The sequence below is a fragment of the Haliaeetus leucocephalus genome, unplaced genomic scaffold (assembly GCF_000737465.1).
Source record: "Haliaeetus leucocephalus isolate CR32 unplaced genomic scaffold, Haliaeetus_leucocephalus-4.0 Scaffold273, whole genome shotgun sequence".
Classification (NCBI taxonomy): Eukaryota; Metazoa; Chordata; class Aves; order Accipitriformes; family Accipitridae; genus Haliaeetus; species Haliaeetus leucocephalus.
Window position 1 is genome coordinate 2,790,538 of NW_010972709.1, and position 18,416 is coordinate 2,808,953.

General features: G+C 46.2%; 1 protein-coding gene across 1 annotated transcript in view; it reads left to right on the forward strand.

Moving 5' to 3' along the window:
- Nucleotides 1–12,353: 12,353 nt before the first annotated feature.
- The window catches only part of NKAIN4 (Na+/K+ transporting ATPase interacting 4), a 46,087-nt gene continuing 40,024 nt past the window's right edge, over nt 12,354–18,416 (forward strand). The window contains exon 1 of the mRNA XM_010569523.1: nt 12,354–12,407. Within this exon, the coding sequence (XP_010567825.1) occupies nt 12,354–12,407 (54 nt within the window). The remainder of the gene's footprint in view (nt 12,408–18,416) is intronic.

Sequence of the window (18,416 nt, forward strand, 5' to 3'; positions counted from 1 at the left end):
TCCCCAGCGACTCCTTGTACATTACGGACAAGTTACAAGGTCCCTCTCTTTGGCTGGCTGCTCATCTCCCCTTACCGCTATCCCTCCTTTAACATTTTTTCCTCCTTTTTCCCAGGGTTTCCTTCAGAATAACAAACAGAGGCAGGCCTTCCAGAGCAAAGGCCTTCTAGCCTCAATGGCAAACGATCATTGCTGGAGCTGAACAAGAAAGCCTTTTCCCACTTCAATTCTGCATACGCCAAGAATATTCTACAGACCAGAATGAGACATACATCCTACAACAGCCAATATCCACATCATTTACATACAGCATGAGTTTCAGATCTCCAACTCCAAGCTGACAGAGGAAGCAATTGCCTTTGGGTCTGCCATAACTGGTTTTTTGATAAAAACCTTTTAAAAGAAAGACTTTGGTCAACTGCAATCTGAATACATGCCCACTGCAGAAGCACCAAGTTCCCTGACCAAATCACCACATCTGTCTAGTGGGAAGGCAGAACTTCATCCGTACAGCATCATCCAAGAAAAGGAGGCAGTAACTAAGGCCACCAGCTTCTCACCTTTCTCTCCTCCAGCAAAGCATTTAGAAATGAAGGGGGACAAGGAAAAAGAGTCACGCTCTAAGCTTCCTAGTAGGCAACATCTTTAGAGGTGCCTAGTCTATTTTCAACTGTATTTGCCCACAAAGTTGTAAGTGATCAAATTATCGTTGTTTACCACCTAAAAGCTGAGCCCTACTAGCTGACTAGGCACACAGCCATTGTGCTCTTTAAGTTTCAGGAGTAAATACTAAAGTAACAACTGTGCAGCCACCTTAAACAAATAGGTATCGTTTCGCTCTGATGTAAATGGACATGAGCAGTAAAGAAAATGTTTAGTTTAGGAGTAAGTTTTCATTGATGAATAGAAATATTTTGGACTAAGGGGTCCAAGGTGGAAATAGACAGCTTCACACAGACCAATCTCACGCCCTTATTTCCCAAACAATCTGTTTCCAGAGCGAAAACTACACATGCACCATATGAGTTTTCATGTTAGGAATCTTTAGGTTGCTAAAAGCAAGCAAAAAGGCAGAAGTGGCACTAGACACTTTTAAGTGGAAACGAGCTATAATAGGACTTTGCTCCTCTGATGTAGCAGCAAATTCACACAGCCAGCCTGCACAGAGCTTTGCAATTCAGTGTACAAAGATTAAGCGGGTGACGTTGTCTGCATGACTTCATGGTCCTGAAACTTCCCTATGGGTCTCACCAGGGCAAAAAGGCCACAGATGCCTCGTCAGCTGAAGAAATGCTTTGAACCAAACGCTGCCACCCATCTCCACGGCGCAGGCAGGGTTGACTTTCACATCTATACCAGGGACTGTTGCATACTTTTAAAGTCGTGCAGTTTTGCGTACTCGGAAGCGCAGCCGCCTTACCAAGAGCTTCACGGGGGACGCAAGGAGGGCAATTTCTTCACGCACACCTGCAATATCTGGATCCAAGCTGAGTCCTGGAGGCCTCCTTCAGAACATGGCCGGATTCCCGGCGAGCACACCGGCCTCTCCTTTCTAAGAAAAAAAAAAAAAAAAGATAGAAGAGGAGGGAAGGAAAGGCGGTCGTGAGGAGAGCTTCAGGCCTCCTCCCCGCCTCGCCAGCCTGGCACTACCACCTTCCCCCAGGGACCGTCCTGTGTGACAGCCCAGGGAGCCGGGCCCAAGCGGGGCGGACGCTGAGGCACGGAGCTACGGCTGAAAAAGCTCAGGGCCGAATTTCTCCGAAAAATAACGGACAGCAACCCGAGGAAGGGGCCCGGTAACGCACCGCCGGGCCCGGTCCCGGTCCCGCCCGGCGCCTCACGGCGCAGTCGCTGCTCCCCACAGCGGCCGGCGACGTTGCAGGGCCGCAAGGCATTGTGGGTACCCGCTTTAACCCGCTAAGGCCCGGCCTGGGGGTCGGGGCTTCGGCCGAGGCCCCGACCCCCCCATTCCATGAGAGAAATCTGAAGTTATTCAGGGTCTAAACAGTCAAAATACTGTCTTCTCAAACTTCGGTGAAGAAAGGGATTTGTTTCAAGCAAGCTAAAACCGAAATAAAGCTTGACGGGGAACTTCGGTGTGCCCCTCCGCTCAGTTTAGTTCCACACTGGAAAAAAAACACAAAACACACAAAAACAACGCTGGGTGGTGGTGTTCTGAGGGGAGATTGCCCTAAAAGTGAAATATATCGCATTATGGGATCTTTTTCAGTCAGTTATTTCTGTGAGCTGAAGGTGGGGGGGGTACGTTGCAGCTGAGGCGGCGGGTTGCTCCTAGGCCCGGAGAACGGTTTATGCTATCCCTAATTTCTTTTTAATCGTCAGCTGTAGACACAGAGCAACGCTTTAGCATTTATATATGAATCCCACAGAGACAATATGCTGCTCGTTTCAGCGCAACTCCTAGTCGGGCCTTGGTATTTAATAAGTAGGCTATAATCTTACTATCAGCGCATGAGAGATTAACAGGAGCCATTTTCATTACCATTAATGGTAGCTACATACATAACCCCCTTGCAGCAACGAGAAGATAATGGGCACTTAAATGTGCGTGCGTACAAAGGACAGAGGGAGGGGTATGAAATATAAAGCAAACTCATCTGAAATTATTTGCTCTTCCAGTTAAGAAGAAAGTGGTCTCTCCTGATAAGCACCATTATTTTCTGGTAAATATGAACCAATGAGCTTCCCATTATAGAGACGCTGTATTACGGGGTCTAATGAGAATATTAATCTTAGTGTTTCCCTGTAATTTGTAGATAGTCCAGTGATTGGTGTCGGTGGTGGTTCTGGAGGGCGTGCGTTGCACGTTCCATACTTGGGCTCACAGCCTCAGGGGAGCAGTGTTGGGCAACATTTTTCATCCGTTGTGGTGCGGGGCCAGGAGACTGATGCCGTGGTCTTAATTTACCAAACATGCATGTTCAGACTCTTATCTGGGCAGCAAACTCTTGCAGTGGCAGCTTTGTCTTGGATCAGAATTGCTATCACCAAAGCAGCACAAAATAGTGCTTCTGTTTTCACTATAGTGAGAATATTGCAATTTGCCCTCAACCAGGAGACATCTTTAACCCGTGATGTACGGCGAGCAGCAAAGACTTACCTACGCGAGTGAAGGCTGCAGGATGGGGCTATCTGGTTTTCGGTGGGAATGAAGGGAAGCCACAAGCAGTCGCCTTTCTTAGCAAGCAAATAAATGCACACCATTCCCTGGCAAGTCCAGTTTGCTCAATTCCCGGAATTTGGGATGGGTGCATAGCTCTCTTCCCAGCTCTGCAATGTGTGACAAATATCTATTCTAAGATAACAGATAATGGCAACAAGAAACATTTACAGAGGCATCCTGCATTGTATTCCCTACTTCTTCCCTTTCTATAGTTACAAACTGATTCTAGCTTGAAACTGAATCACAAATATTTTTAGCACAATTGCCATTGTTTTAATTGTTATGCCCACTGTCAAGCACATATGAAATGTGAAGATAAGCAACAAATTACAGGATAAAATAATAAAATGTAAGGCAGGCACAGTCTCTTTGAGCTGTTTTCCAGGTTGAGATTTTTCAGATAGAAATAATTTTACTTCGCTACGAAAGGATAATAAACATGTAAAGGGTAGTCCCATTTGAGAGCACAGAAAACAACTAGAGCCCAATTCTGCAGAGATTTCATGAATATGTGCATCATAATTGCAGCAAGGAAGACTAACAGCGAGTGAAAGGTTATTAACATAACCTACCTAATGTGCAATTTTGCTTGTTAGTTAATGATTCTGAATGGCTTTGAAACTTCTTAGGTGAAAAAAAAAAAGTCTCTGGAAGAGGATTTAAACCAAAGAGCATTCATTTTCACTTTTTCCTCTTCTATAGATTTCCTGAACCCTTTCTAATCTATTAATAAGACTTGATTTTGGCTATTAAATACTGCAGCCCCTGACACAAATGAAGTGGCATTACCACTGAGTTTAAATCGCACATAAATACTTGAAAAAATACAATAGCTGACAGCAGGAGCATGGGCTTGGGGGAGATTCCTCATAACTCTTCAAATAGTAAAGGAAGAAGAGAAACAACAAAACCCTGTTTTGACTTGTTTATTAACACCTATGTAGGCTGAATACCATACTTGGTACTAGTAGCACTTGTTGTGGACTGAGAAGCCATGGCTTTTTATTGCCTTTTTCTCTCCCAACACACCTGAGATTAGCCACTATATCAGAGTAATGTGCAGGATGTCACAGCGCTTAAATTGAGGGAGAAAAAAAGAAACATAGATATCCTTGTTAGATAAATCTATTTAATGAATCTGAAGAGCGAGAAGCAAGGAATAGACCTGTTTGCATGATAAATGTCACCATTCAAGTTCTGCATTGTCATTACTTATGACTTATGCGACTATAACTGTGTGAATAATACTAAAACCCCAAACTCAGCCCTTTTAGCTCCATGAGTAGTCTCGTTAATTGATGGGAATGTGGTAACACCCTTTTCTTGGAGGGTTTTTGGGGACTTCTGTGTGTTGCATGCTCTGAATAGCACCCTGTGAACGGTAAGCAGGTTGTCACCTGAGCCACCAAAGACTCAATCTCATTTTTAACTTAATAGGCTTGAGAACTCAGAGTGACTTTGGGGGGCGGGGGGATGTCTTATTTTTGTAAATCTTGGCAGAAGCTCATTCCAAAGTAACATTATGTCACCTAACAAAAAATATTAGAAAAGTAATGTGTGACATATTTTCTGCCATGGGATGAAACATCAACCCAGTTGTTATTAAATGTTTGGTTTTGATTATTATTTATTATGCTGAATAAATAAGATTTATTATTAATTATAGCATTCAGGGCTATTGATATTCATTGCATTCAGCAGGCGCAGCATAGCAACCTTACCCAGCTACAATGAATATTGCCATTAGGTTATAGAAATGCCACATGCACTTAATAAAATAAGTGAACATTACTTTGTCCTTCCTTTTCAGCTGAGAAACCCATGTATAAGGGCTTTTCTGATATGTTTCCTCAGTTATTGTGACACTAGCAAAATCCATAATTCCATCCAATTACCAGTACAGCCCTACTGGTGGTCAGACAAGAGAAGCTAGAGTCTAGGCAGGAGTTTAGTCCTACAGCTAAAACAAGGAGTCCTGCCTACGCTATGGATCACACGCCATAGCCTCCGGCGCTGAATTTCATGTCCAGCTCTTCAAAGCACAACCAAGATCAGGGAGTAATCAACCCTGATTCTTCCACTGCATATTTATAGGAAATTCACTTCTGATTTGAGCTCACCGTGCCCACTTCTTCATGCAGCTGGGAGTGCATTTTAATGCGTGCATTTCTATCAATCAGGTTACTAAGATATCCTTTCATTATGTTTCTGCACTTCATAGCTAGAGCTGAAGGAAGGCTTAAGCAGATACTTGTATTTAGAGACCCCCATCAGACCTTCTGCTTATGCACTTTTTTTCATTTCAGGAATGAGACAAAATTTGGAAAATCTTCACATGAGACAGCAGGAAGCCTTACCTCTGGTATTAAAAGAGCAAACAGAAAAGAAAAAGCTTTTATTTAACAAGCAGCTGTTACTACATGTGGCTTTAATTTTGTGTCAGTGTCACATATGTGTGTGTCACATCACAATTTGTATCGTTGTCAATCACAGCTACCGAAGTGGTCATCTAGCATGGCCCAGGCAGGATGAAAAAGCCTGGAAGGGCTGCTAGCTGCCTGTATCTACTCGGCAGATATTCAGAATGAACTTTGGGAGGCTGGTTCAAGAGTCTTATTTCCAAGGCAATTAATTATTTCTAAAGTAAATAAGTGTAAAAAATGCTCCTTCAGCCTGGTGGCACCTGACCCTGCTGACTTCTCAATACACATTAGCTCTCACTGACTGGTATTGGAAAGAATATCACTGAAAACAGGGCAGAAAAGTAGCTCTGTTTTGTGTACGCATGTGTTCGAGTAACTTCTGACTGCAGGTTTCATACCACCTACCTCGGGGCAGTGGTCATATACACCGGCTTCCGACACCGTACACTCATGCATGCACTGCTGTAGATGTCCTTCAAAAGATACTAAAAGAAACTTGTTATTGATTTCTTCTCCATCGTATCACATGAGACTTGTTAAATTGTCTTGGGGAAGTCTGTAATTGTTTGAGAGGAAAAAATTATTCCTAAGCAAGTGGGGAAGCAGCTTGTCTAAACAAGAGTGCCCTAAGCCACTGCCCCAAGCCAGAGACTGCTTTCACCCTTTTGGCTCTTTTTTTGCCACATCATTTGAGAAATGCAACTGTTGCATGGAAACCTTGAATAATCACTTGGTATCAATACCCAGGGACCTTGGCAGCTGCACTGAATTACTTCTTGGTCACACTGCCTAGTGAAATTGCAGCTGGAAATGTGGCTGCAATCATGCCAGCTACTCGGATTGCATGGGCTGAGATGCTGGGGTGTCAGCTGTGACAGCTTGCTTTTCCTGCGTGAATTAACCCTTCAGGCACTCCCTCCTCTCCACTCGAGGCCGTGCCTATGAAAGCACCTGCGCTGTTTACCTGGGAACACTGACATGCAATTCCCAGAGCTGCTATGGCCCTAATCTGAGCAGCTCTTCCCAAAATAGTTCAGTAGTTGTTTCACATTCTTGGTCTCCAGGTTGTAAATAAGACAGACTGGGAATTTCAGTGAATGAGGGAGGCTCTTCAGTGCTGCTGCTCAGGTGAGGTGTTGGTCCGTGGCACAAGGCACCCCCTCAGACTAACAAAAATTCTGGCAGGTTCCAGGGTGTTTCTGTCTCTATGTTTTTACTTTGTAGTCATGGAGAAGTAGAAAAAGAGTTATTTGAAAGGCTGCTTGCAGGATGCTATGGCAGAATTGTCAAGGCATCTTATTAAAGCTGTAAAAGTGTGAATTTGAACCCCATCTCTACTGTAGCAGTAAATGGGTGCCTGTGTGTTTGATCAAGGGGAGGAACGATAACAGTCATGTTTCATTCGTACAAGCCCTTGATCATACAAACAAGGTAGTTGTATCAGCTAGATGTGGACAAATTGTTCACCATGCTATTATTGCGACATACTGGTGAGCTTAGTGAATCTGCCTTCCACCTCTGCCATCCTCCACCTGCTCATCAAAGAGTGATGAGAATTTGTTGTGCAGCTCAGCAAGTTAATATTAGGGAATTACAAATGCGGAATGTAGATGACGGTGGCGTAGAAATGCCGAAAAGCCTGATTAGGAGCCGCCTCCCCCCCAACATCCAAGACTTCACAGGGATCAGAGAGAAAATGACAGATTTCACACACCAGTTCTGATAAATTTTACAGATTGCCCTGGGCTGCTGGGGAACCATTTCAAAGCGTAAAAGTCATTGAGATTGTTTCCTTTCTTGTGTAGTGATGAGAACAATTTTTAAAACATTGTGCTTTGCTCTGACAGGGCTGTTTTTCTCTGCAATGTCTCTCACCAGGCTGCAAAAGGAGGGGAAGAGCAGAGTGTGGTTCCTTTGGACATCACCTGCTGAGGGTGTACCACTACAGTGCTGCTCGGTTTGGGCTTCTCTGCCTCTCTGGTCCCTCTGGAGAGAAGGCGACCTTGTCTGTGCTATTGCTACCTCTCTTAGGTCTTCTACTTTGATAGTCTTGGCTTTAGCTGACTTCAGTCTCAGAGCAGCAGAGCTCTGTAACAACTCTCTAGTTATTACCCCAGGGTAATGGGAGGTTTAAAAAACTACAAGTTTAAAATTAGAAGGTCAAAAGTCCTTACCCTTTTTTCATGATCTCTCTCTCCTTCTACCTGTTTTCTATGTAAAAAGTCTTCACTAAGACACATGGGAATATCACAAGTGTCTGGTTCTTATAGCCAGATCTAGCTGCCCAAGGTGAGCGGTGGCAGCCTCTGGTCAGCAGCAGGTAAGTCCTGTCACTGCATCCAACATACTCTTTTGAGGAGACAGGGCAGAGGCTAGTGCCCTTTCCTCTTCCCACCCAGGAAGATGATTTATCCTAATCCATTTGTACCCGTATACAGTTTAAGCATCCACAGTGTCCTGTGGCAGGAAGCCTCACAGCTCGCCTAGCTCTTATGCAAAGACTTTCCAATTGATCGTTTTAACTGTCTCCCCTGCGAAATACTACTGTGCGCAGTAGAAAGCTGCCATCAGTCAGATGACTGGCAGTGGCTTTTACTTCTAATTTGTGATGGAGAAATATGATGTGACATGCCACCTTGGGAAGGCTGCTGTCTGCCCTGAAGGAGGGGAGCGGGCTGGCTGATTAGCTCATAAGTCCATAAAGCACTGGGGCAGGCACGTTTTGCCTTTTGGATGTGGCATTGATAAGGTTGGAGTACTGTGACACCACTGCATTTGATCAGACATCTGTAAAGGCACTGTGACCCAGATGAGGTTATTAAAATGGAGAGGAGGTGAATGTAAATGAACTGAGCGGAATAATGCACCCCATGTGTATCGTGGGATGCAAGACCATCCATAGCTTTCAGCAGCTGTGACAATTACAGGGTTTGGGCTGTGAAGAGACCTGTCCCCAGCTAATACTTTTAGCCTCTATTGCTCATCTTGATCTGTCAGGGCAAGGAGGCTGCAGATATGAGAGATAACAAGCTGTGGTAGGATACTGCTGCTTTGTTTCAAGCTTGCTAACTTTGCTTCTTGAGTTCTTCTGAAGTAAACCTGTGACTTCTTGAAGTAATTTGGATGTAATCAGCCAGGAACAAGTGCTAACAAGGTCCAGTTGTCTCAGGTTAATCTCCCCTAGCAGTGCAGCTGGATCCAGGCAACCCCCCCTCAGCACAACAAATTTGGATGGGAAGAGGTTTCTGATTTAAGCACTGGCTTAGAACAGGGACATTCGGTCTCTGGAGCATCATTTGAACCTGAGGGGGATTCCCAGCTGGATTTCATTCCCTCCATGAAGTCAGGCTGTGACCAGCATGTGCATCAGAATCTTAAAATGACGGGGCATCCTCAGGAATTAAAGGAGGAAAAAAGAAACAACTAGGATCTCTTAAACATACATGTGGCATGGCATTTGGAGAGGACTGCGGTAATGACAGCTTGACCGATTCCCTTTTCTTGGTCTTCTCCTAATGGCTGTCTGATGGAGAGGGATGGAGCTGCCTGTGATTGCCTTGCTGTGTGTACACATATCAGGTATCAATATCCCCACTGAGAATCCCTCAGACCCCATCCAAAATCAGGAAAAAACCCTCTTGACATCCAGACTGGGTTCTCAAAGCAACATTTTGCCTGTCAAAAAGCTGAGAATGAGGTTGTACTCCAGGAAGTAAAAAAATCAGGATACTGAGCAATTTTGGTATTCTTTCTTTTTTGCTAATTTAAAGTTGTAGTTGGTTTTATGAGTTAAACTCTCAGGGTAGATGTGTATAAGGGCACATGGGGCATCACTTGTGGTATACTGCACATCAGTGATGGCACTGTGTTTCAGCAGCCTCTGCACTGCCTCATCCAGTGGTGCCTTGTTAATCTACCTGCTAATTAAATAAACCTAATTAGGATCTAAGTTCTATGTGTTTTATTCGCTTAGGTCCAAATTCAGCTAAGTTAAGATTTCATCTCACGGAAATAAGGGATTTTCTAGAGGTCTGCAGGAGACTTTTTGATTAGTCTGCAAAGAGTAACCAAAAAAACCAAATTTGTTGTCAGGAGATTCAAACTCAGTGCACCTCCACTGGTGTCCATAATCAAAAGAGGTTGGAGACCACAGTACTGAAGCACACGTCCAACTTTCAACTTGTGAATAGCCCCACTAAAACCAGTGAGGCTACTTGGATGCTTAAAGGCAGATCCCCTCCGTGTCCAGGCCTCCTGCTATACCAACGCAGATAAGAAATCATACGAATGAAGGCTGTAAGATCAGGCTCTGCAAGTTTTAAGTCTCTCTGTGGTTTCACCCTTCTTAATAAGCTAAGGAGAGTCAGTGTGTTTTCTTTCAGATGCATGTGGAGTCCCAGCCAACACATGGTTGCCTTTTACTTAGCTTATCACGATAAAAGTGCAGGTGGAAAAAATCCTGTTTATGTCAAACTTATTATTTCAGCAGCAATACCTTTTGCTGTTTCACATGATGTCTCCTTTGTAGTACAACTGAGTTGGAAAATAGCTATGCTTACAGGGGGGTTTTAGAAGCAGGAGGCAGCAGAAGAGATGCAGGAAACCTTAAGAAATGGCACAAAGGCCAGGTACTAACCTGCATGGCTGCAACCCAGCCTTTCCCATGCTGTTCCCAGCAGTTTCCAGAGCACGTAGAGCAAACCAGCCTAACCCCAGCCTGCTCTCAGCAGTCTTAAGCTCCTGTTTTAATTTTGATGTCAGGTTGCCTGACCCTACAGTGCAGAGCGAGACCTCCCTATGCAGTTTGTAAAGCAAGTTTCATCTACGTTCATTAAAAAATAAACTGGTCTTTGTTCCTATTGCCTCCGCCATCCAAACACCATCTTCCTGGGAATGCAAATACTGCCAAGGCTTCTTCAGTCCACAGTTTTCTGGGTGAAGTAAATTGGTTTCTTCTCTGGGTGTATTCCTTTCACCTGTAATAAAATGTGTTTTATTGTATCTGACTGCATTAACTGATGCCCTGGCTATGCACAGTGCACAGGTCAGATAATCGATATACTTTACCATTTAAAACCAGCAGGATTTGTGATCAATTCAGAGTCTGTCTCCTAATCTTAGGTATTCAGAGTTTGCTTGCTTGTTTTTTCTGTTTCTCCCTGTGGCTGATTTGAGTAACAATAATGTTGTTAATATAAGGTTTTTAACATTCATAGCACTTTCGGACTAATCCTGCTTCCTTGGGGTATAGTTAAGCAATGCTTTCCTTGAGTAAAATGGTAGAGCTTCTATCATTTCAGCTACCACCTCCTTCTCACACTCCTGCAGTGTGGCATGCTTATTTAAAAGGAAAGCGGAACCTGTCGCTCATGGTACAAAATCGCACCCTGCTTTGGAGGCAGAAGCAAAACCCTGACTTGCTTCAGAGGAAGAAGGAACAGCCTGAGAGTAACAGAGCAAACTGTCGTGCAGCCTTTGGAGTCACTGGAGATTGCAAAGAGACGACATCATCATCAGATGAGTCTCTCCCAAAGCTTCTTATCCTGTTGTCTTGAGCTTAGCAACAAGTCTGTCCCAATCACAGCCCGTGGTGTGTGACCTGCTCCTCGGGCCGACCAGAAACGTGTATGACAGGGAGGGCTGACATGATCCCGTGTCTTCTGGGCCCTGCTTCTCCTTCTGGAGAGGAGGCAATGTGAAGGACTCGGGCATGTAAAGGAGGTGGTTGTGCGCTCGTGGATTTTCTCTACTATTTGCAATTGAAGTAGACTGACTTGCTTTTCTACAGATGCAGGGTATGGCGAGTGGTTCATAGATGGTGCTTAGGTAGAAACTCTTCTTGGAAAACAAGAGATGCTCCCCTACGTCCCTCTGCTACTAGTCAGCCAGTGATTCATTCACAAGCCTGGGTATGTACTTCTTTAAAATACCCACAAATGTGCATTTTAAAGAATTCCTTGTCTTATTCCCCTTTCTGTCTTCCACGTGTACCCTGGCTGACAAATTTTATGGGAAGAACCACTGCATTTTAGATCATTCCAGGCTTCACGATTTTTAGGGTGAGCACGCCAGCACGTGCACAGGGAGGAAGGTGATGAGTACATGTGGAAGGGGGAGAGAAACTCCTGATTCCCATCCCCTGGGATGCCCTATAGCCTTCGTGTCCTATACACATAGCTTCCCTGTCCCACACGCCCCTCTTCCCCGGCACATACCGGACCCCCCCGGCCAGCGGCAGAGCTGGCACCGCCTGGGGAAAAGCGTCCCATCCAGGGAGGAAAAAAAAAACCAAAAAACATAAAAATCAAAATCCGGAGCCACTCCAACAGCCTTCGGCGGGGGCGAAAAGGAGCTCCCCCCAGCAGCTGCCTGTCTCAGCCTCCCGGGGGAGGGCTGGGGGCCGGGAGCATCATCCCACCGCGCCTGCGAGGGGGGAGGAATCCCAACAGCATCCCCCCCTCCTCCCCGATTTGGGACGGACAACCGCCGTCGGGGCATTGCCCTTTTAAAGCTGTGGCCCCCACTTGCCTCCTCCCCGGTTCCCGGAGGGGCTCCGGCAGCCGCTGCGACCTTCCTCCCTCCCTCCCTCCCTTCTCCCTCCTCCCTTTCCCCGCTCCCGGCGGCGGCAGCTGCGGGCCGGGCGGCGGAGAGCGGAGGGGAGAGCGGAGAGAGCCCCGGAGCGGCAGCGGGGCCGCAAGGAGCCGGGTTGTCCCTCTCCCTGTCCCCGTCCCCGCTGCTCGGGGACCATGGGATGCTGCACCGGGCGCTGCACCCTCATTTTCCTCTGCACTTTGCAGCTGGTAAGTGCAGGCGCTCCCGGGGGGTGGAGGTGGGGATACGGTGTGGGCTCCCCGGGATGGGAAGAACAAAAGCTTTTCCACTTCTCAGCACCTCGGTGGTCGTTGGCCCGGGGCTGGTAAAGGCTCCGGTGCTTCCTCAACTTCGTCTCGGGGGAAAAAGGTGGAGGGATGTCAGGCTGCGCTGCGGGAAAGGGTTTGCTGCGCGGGGGGGATTTAGGGGTGTCTAAAACTCGGAGAAACGCTTGGGGGGGGGGAGAAAAAAGAAAGAAAGAAAGAAAGAAAAAAAAAGTAGTTATCAATTCCTAAGTTTGTGCTTTAAATACAACTGAAAAAGAAAAAAAAAAAAAAACACTGTGAAAGGAGTCCCCGCGGGCTCGGTGGCGATGTTGCAAACCAAACCCAACTCCATACGTGCCGAAACCCACCGGTACCTTCAGCCTCTTTCGTGTCCGGCTGCGAGAAAGGGCTCGCCCCGTATCCCACCCCGCTCGCCCCGTATCCCACCCCGCTCGCCTGTACGGGAAGGGTTTGCGCTGGTTTGGAAGGAATTGTTTCAAACCTCCTCGGGATGAAGCGCTTGGATAGAACGTGCTTATCAATAATACATGGATTTATTTAGGAATAAACTTCCCGGTGTGCAGAAAGTGTCGCCCCTGATGGGCAGGGGTCCCTCGTCCTCATGACATCTGCGTACATGATAACACGATAAACAAAGGTCTGGTTGTTCCCCGAGTGGCTGTGTGCCTCCAGCCTGGATCTGGAGGGTCCCCTTCTTGTCAATAGCTAAAGGGCTCCAGGGCTCCTCGAGCCTTAAAAAGGAAATGACAGCATCTATGTATTTAATTTCATTTACTTCTTCCAAATTTGCTTTATTTTGGAGCATTAGCAGCGTGCAGGAAAGGGCAGGCTTCCTGCTAAGTTCTGTTGAATAGTAAGCTAGTGCCAAGGGGTGAGGCTAGTTAAAACTCTTTGTTTTGGAGTTGCTTACTGTGACAGTGGTCTGTTTGCTGCGAAGGGACAGTGAGTGGGCACTTTGCTGAAGGTGGGAGAGAACCTCTCGTTAGAAGAAACCTGCTAGTTTTTAAATGTAAGCCATCAGCCTGAAATTGAAGGGGAAGAGGGTGGGAATGCAACCCTGTTAACTCTGACTAGCACAAGTGGAAGATGCGGCTGGAAGATTTGACTCGTAGTTAAACAAAATACAGAATACAAGTGGTGGGGTTTTCTTGCACAAAGCATCTCACTAGGCATATTTATGAGTGAGTTGAATGGCTGGGGAGTGTATTTAGTCTCCTGGATTATTTCTTTTGATTTTTCACCCGTGATCACAGAAGAAAGAAACGGTACCCTGTATTACATTAGAAATTGGCATCTCAACACTCACTGTCTCTTAAACCCATCACTATGTCATCCTGCTTTAAAGCACACACTCGCACACACTGGGGGAAAAAAAAAAAAAAGAATAAGAAAGAGAAAAAGCCATGAGCTGCTGGTGCTGTTCTTATTTCTGACAAGCGTGGGAGTTTTCTCGTAACCAAGATACAGGGACAAAGAACCCCCAGCATTTTATTTTCCTTAAGACCCTCCTCCTTGAAGAAAAGAATCAGTTTGGCTCATTCTTAAGCAAGTTTGGATGCCTCGGCCATAGCAATTTCCCATGGCACTTGCTGGGTGAATTGGTAGAGCTGGAAAAATGTGAACTATGGTGAGGGAATTCCTGGAGCCATGCTCCGGTGGGGCTGAGGTCAGGAGATCCTGGCCAGTTCCCAGCAAGCGCTTGGGTGAGGGTGCAATCCAGCCTGGTGCTTTTTTATTTTTCTTTTTACTTTTTTTTAAGTAAACTTTGTCTGTAAATCGTCACATCACTTCCACATCAGTACAGCTAAGTGACCTGCAGGACTCGCTGCTGCTCAGGGTGGATTGTGTTAAGACAAAACACTGAAGCGATCAGGCCAAGATCATCAATAAATTATAATGACGTGAACTTCCTTTGTTCCTCCATGTCTCTGCTTGGCTTCATTTGATACTTTGAACCCTTCACAGTCTTCCCTGCATGTTGCCAAGCACCGTGTCTCCCGCTTCCGAAGTCCCAGGGGTGAAATCCTGGCTCCTCTATGGTCAGTGGATGCTTTGCCTCTGAGTTAGGTGGGGAGAGGATTTCAGCGCTGGGATTTCCCACTTCAGTTTTGCAGCACACCCCTGTGTTTCTTTACGCGTTCTCACGTCTGTTCCTCAAGGCTTCGCTGGGGCTTTTTAGAATTGATGAACAGAAACATGAAACAACCACCCCCCAAAAAATCAAAGTAGGAATTCGAGTTGTAATGCTTCATAGAGATCATTTTATTATTAGGTGCAAGTAGTTGAGTGAGTGTGTGGGGAAGCGTTTGCACCCTGCAGCCTAAATGTTTCCCTGGAAAAAAAGGCAGAAAACAAACATATTCATCATTGCACTGTATGCTCCCAAAGAAAAAGTTTGTGATCCAGTAGGAGAGCAGAACAACGTGTGAATTCAAGGAGCTGCTACACAATGCGAATACCAACTAGATCTTCAGCCCCCCATGGGCTGAGCAGTTGTGGCGGAGATAGAGGAGGAGAGCCGTATGCGTCTGTCTGAAGAAAATCAGGGCTGACTCCCCAGCGGTTTGCTAATCAAGGGGGGAGGGAAGGCTGTAGTTGGAATAAATAATTTGCCATGTTCCAATTTTAGGTTATTGTTTCCTTAAAACATCCACGTTAGGCTCTTGCTTTGCTGATAGGTGCTGCAGGGAGGCTGTGAGAAGGTTCTGGCTTTCCTTCTCCCTGATCCCAGTGTGTGTCACTGTCCCTAATCCTTCCCTTCTTCCCAATCCACCCCTGTTTGGGTGAACGTTGCCCCAGGTCAGGGCCACCCTGCAGATGAGCTTACCCTCAGCCGTGGCATAGCAGAGGACCGTCAGCAAGGTGATGGGGTGTTTGTAGCCCAGAGTTTGTGCATCCCAAGCGTGTCGTCACCTCCCAGTTCTCACTTTGCCCAAACACCTCTGCCGTTCAGGTGCTGATGTTACCTACAGCGGCTTGCCAGCCCTTGCTCATCCCTCCTAGCCTTTGGGCAGTTGCATATTAAGAAAAATGAGCAAAACTTAAACGAGTCACAAGTCTTCCCCAGGAAAAAATCAGGACTCTGTAAGACAGCCCTTGCAGAGGGTTAACGAATGTCCCCTGTAGAAATTAGGGTTGAAAAAGGCTTGTCAAGGGCAGGATTTCTGAACCCGAGTGGTATGACAGAGACTGTCGCACCCAGCAGGACTGGGGACTGGGTGGGTCGTGGCAAGAAACCACAAGCGAGGACTGGGTCTCAAGCAGGGAGATATTAAAAAATCATTGATTTGCTTCTTTCCTCTCTGCCAGCGTGAGACTGCACCCAAACGGTGTATTTTCTGGAGCAGTAAGTGATTGTGCAGTGAAAGCACTATGTGAATTTATTTCCACCAAGCATGGAAAAATTCTCTCCCTCCCCGTGCCCTGTCCCAATAAATCAAACAACTGTAGTTTCTTTACATTCTGTCCATGGATTGAGAGCTCAGATGCCAAGCAAAGCCTGGAGACAATTTTACAGATACATTATAAATCCCCCTAGAATAAGAGCTTCTAATGGAAAAAGTGACTAATACTTCAAATGAGCACAGAACAAGGCGCCCTGGGACGGGACTGCATATTGAGACTAACCAAAAGTAACTATATACCTTTATTTATTTATTTTCTCGTGCTTTCTTTCTCCCTCACTCCCTTCTCAGCGATGCCTTTTTAATCTCTTACAGAAGGGGATGACCAGTTCTGGAAACTATTTGAAACCAGCACAGATTCTTCTCTAACTACTTTCTTGTAACTGAAGCGGTCGTGTCAGTTTGGTCGAGGCATAAAGCGATGAGCAGCACGCAGGGGGTGAGGGCAGAAGGGGAGCGTGGCAGACAGGCAGGTGGGATTGCACGACAAGGCAGGATCTGGGAAAAAAAAAAAGCATGAATTAAAATAGGTGGGCTCGATCGGATCAGCACATGTGGGCTGCAAGAGGGAGGGTGGTAAAGCATCTTCCTATCCAAGGTAAGGAGCAAGCAGGATTGAGACACGTGGAGGCTGTGGAGATGCCTTTCTTGGCTTTCTCCTCTCCATCCCAGGAACATTTTGAACTGGAGGCAGGGTGGGGAGAGCAAGATCCGTCTCTCCCCTCCTCTGCAGCTGCCTCCGGAGCTGGGGCAGTTCGATGCATCTCCGGAGGGAGCTTTGAGCTCACACAGCTGTGGTACGGCTGAGCACAAAGCGTTCGAGGCAAGAGCAGGTGCAAGGGGAAGCGCAGTGTCCCTTTGCTCATCACGCTGCTCAGGACACCTCCAAAATTACCTTGTGCTCTCCCCAACTGTTTATCTCCTCCATGTTTTGTGCTTAAATTATAATCCCTCTAGGGAAGCGACTATCTTTCGTGTATATGCGCGGCACCTAGCACCGTGATGGCTTGAACCTTTCCTGAAGTCCTTGCACAATACTCCAGGCTAAATAATAACGTAAGTCTAAAGACTACGTTTGACAGATGCTGTCTTCTCCGTGTCTGTTCCAGACAAAGGAAAATTAAAGCTGTGCCAATAACTGAGCTCGTCAGCATTTTCCACTGAAGCTGACTTTCAGTAGAAACCTGGGGATTTGACTAAATGAATATTTTCATGAGAAGTATCTGCTTTCCATAGACAATTCTGAGTTTTTCTCCCAAGTTTTGGCCAGAATATTTTGGCGAAAAATCAAAAATGTGCTGGCAAATGTTTGCTGTGCTGGCAAACATTTTTAATTTTGGAGTTGTGGAGCTTTTCTTACAAAAGGTTGAATTTTTGCATGAGATTTTTTTTTTTTTTTTTTTCCCTGAGCAGCTGGAGTCAGCACCGCTGCAGCATAGTGGTCTAAGCCCAAGAGCGGCACAAGGAAAGAGAAGGTTGGGGTACGTGTTTCAGACATGCCTCGTTGCAGATTGTGCCTTGCCCGGCAGCCCATATCCACGTTTCCCATCGTAGTGGCGGAGATTGCAAATGACTCACAGGAACCACGTTTCTTTGTGTCCTCTAACCAAACCCATTCAGACCAGGAATGAAATTTGGCAAAAGCCAAGCCAAAAGGCAGCTGAGGGCAGGGTGGTATTGAAGTCAACTCTTCTTGGAGAACCGGGGCTTTATTTCAGCTGATGCAGTATGTTTGCCTGACCGCTCTCTGATTTCTCCCGGTCACTCTCCACTCCTTTGCTTTCCCCTTTTTCCTCTCTCCGAGCACCAGGGCCATGCAAGAAGAGAAGGAGCTGGTTTTCTCCCAATGGGGAACCTCTCCCCCAGCCGGTGTGGGGTTAAGGGAGCTGACGTTGCTCCATTGTGTGCTAATAATATACGGAAACTCGGATCATTTTGGCTGGGGTGCAAAATGGAGTTGTTCCAAGAATTTGCTCCGGGGGCCCTCAAGCAGGAACTCTTGGAGAACAAACTGGATAACAAAGGCCAGATTGTGATCACTTTTCCTCCAGGAAAACCCTGGAATAGCCCATCACTTTTTGAGCACTTATGAAAACGCGTATGATCTAGCCAGCAGTAAGTGCCCCAGCTGTAGCGCTCCCTTTTCCCATTAACAAAACATTGGGTTTGAGGTCAGTAGAATGGAACCTCTCTTTCTTACTAAAAAAAAACAAACAAAAGTGAGATAATTTGTGATTTACTGTCCTTATGCTTCTGGGGTTCCCTTTGCCCCACTCTTTCTGGGCTGCAGTAGATATGATAAGCACACCTAACTGCGTAGGTTGTGTCTCTGTGTTTAAGTTTGGTAGAAAGAGAGTTTTCAACAAAGTGGAAACTTTTGTCTCAAAAGTAGCGCATTCTTCTCCCATTCCCCGTCTCTAGAACACGAGGAGGGAAAAAAAGACATTTCTGGGCAAAAAACCGAAAATACTCCGGCGTTTAGCAATGTTTGCTGAAAATGATGGGGGGGGTTATTGTGCCAAACCCC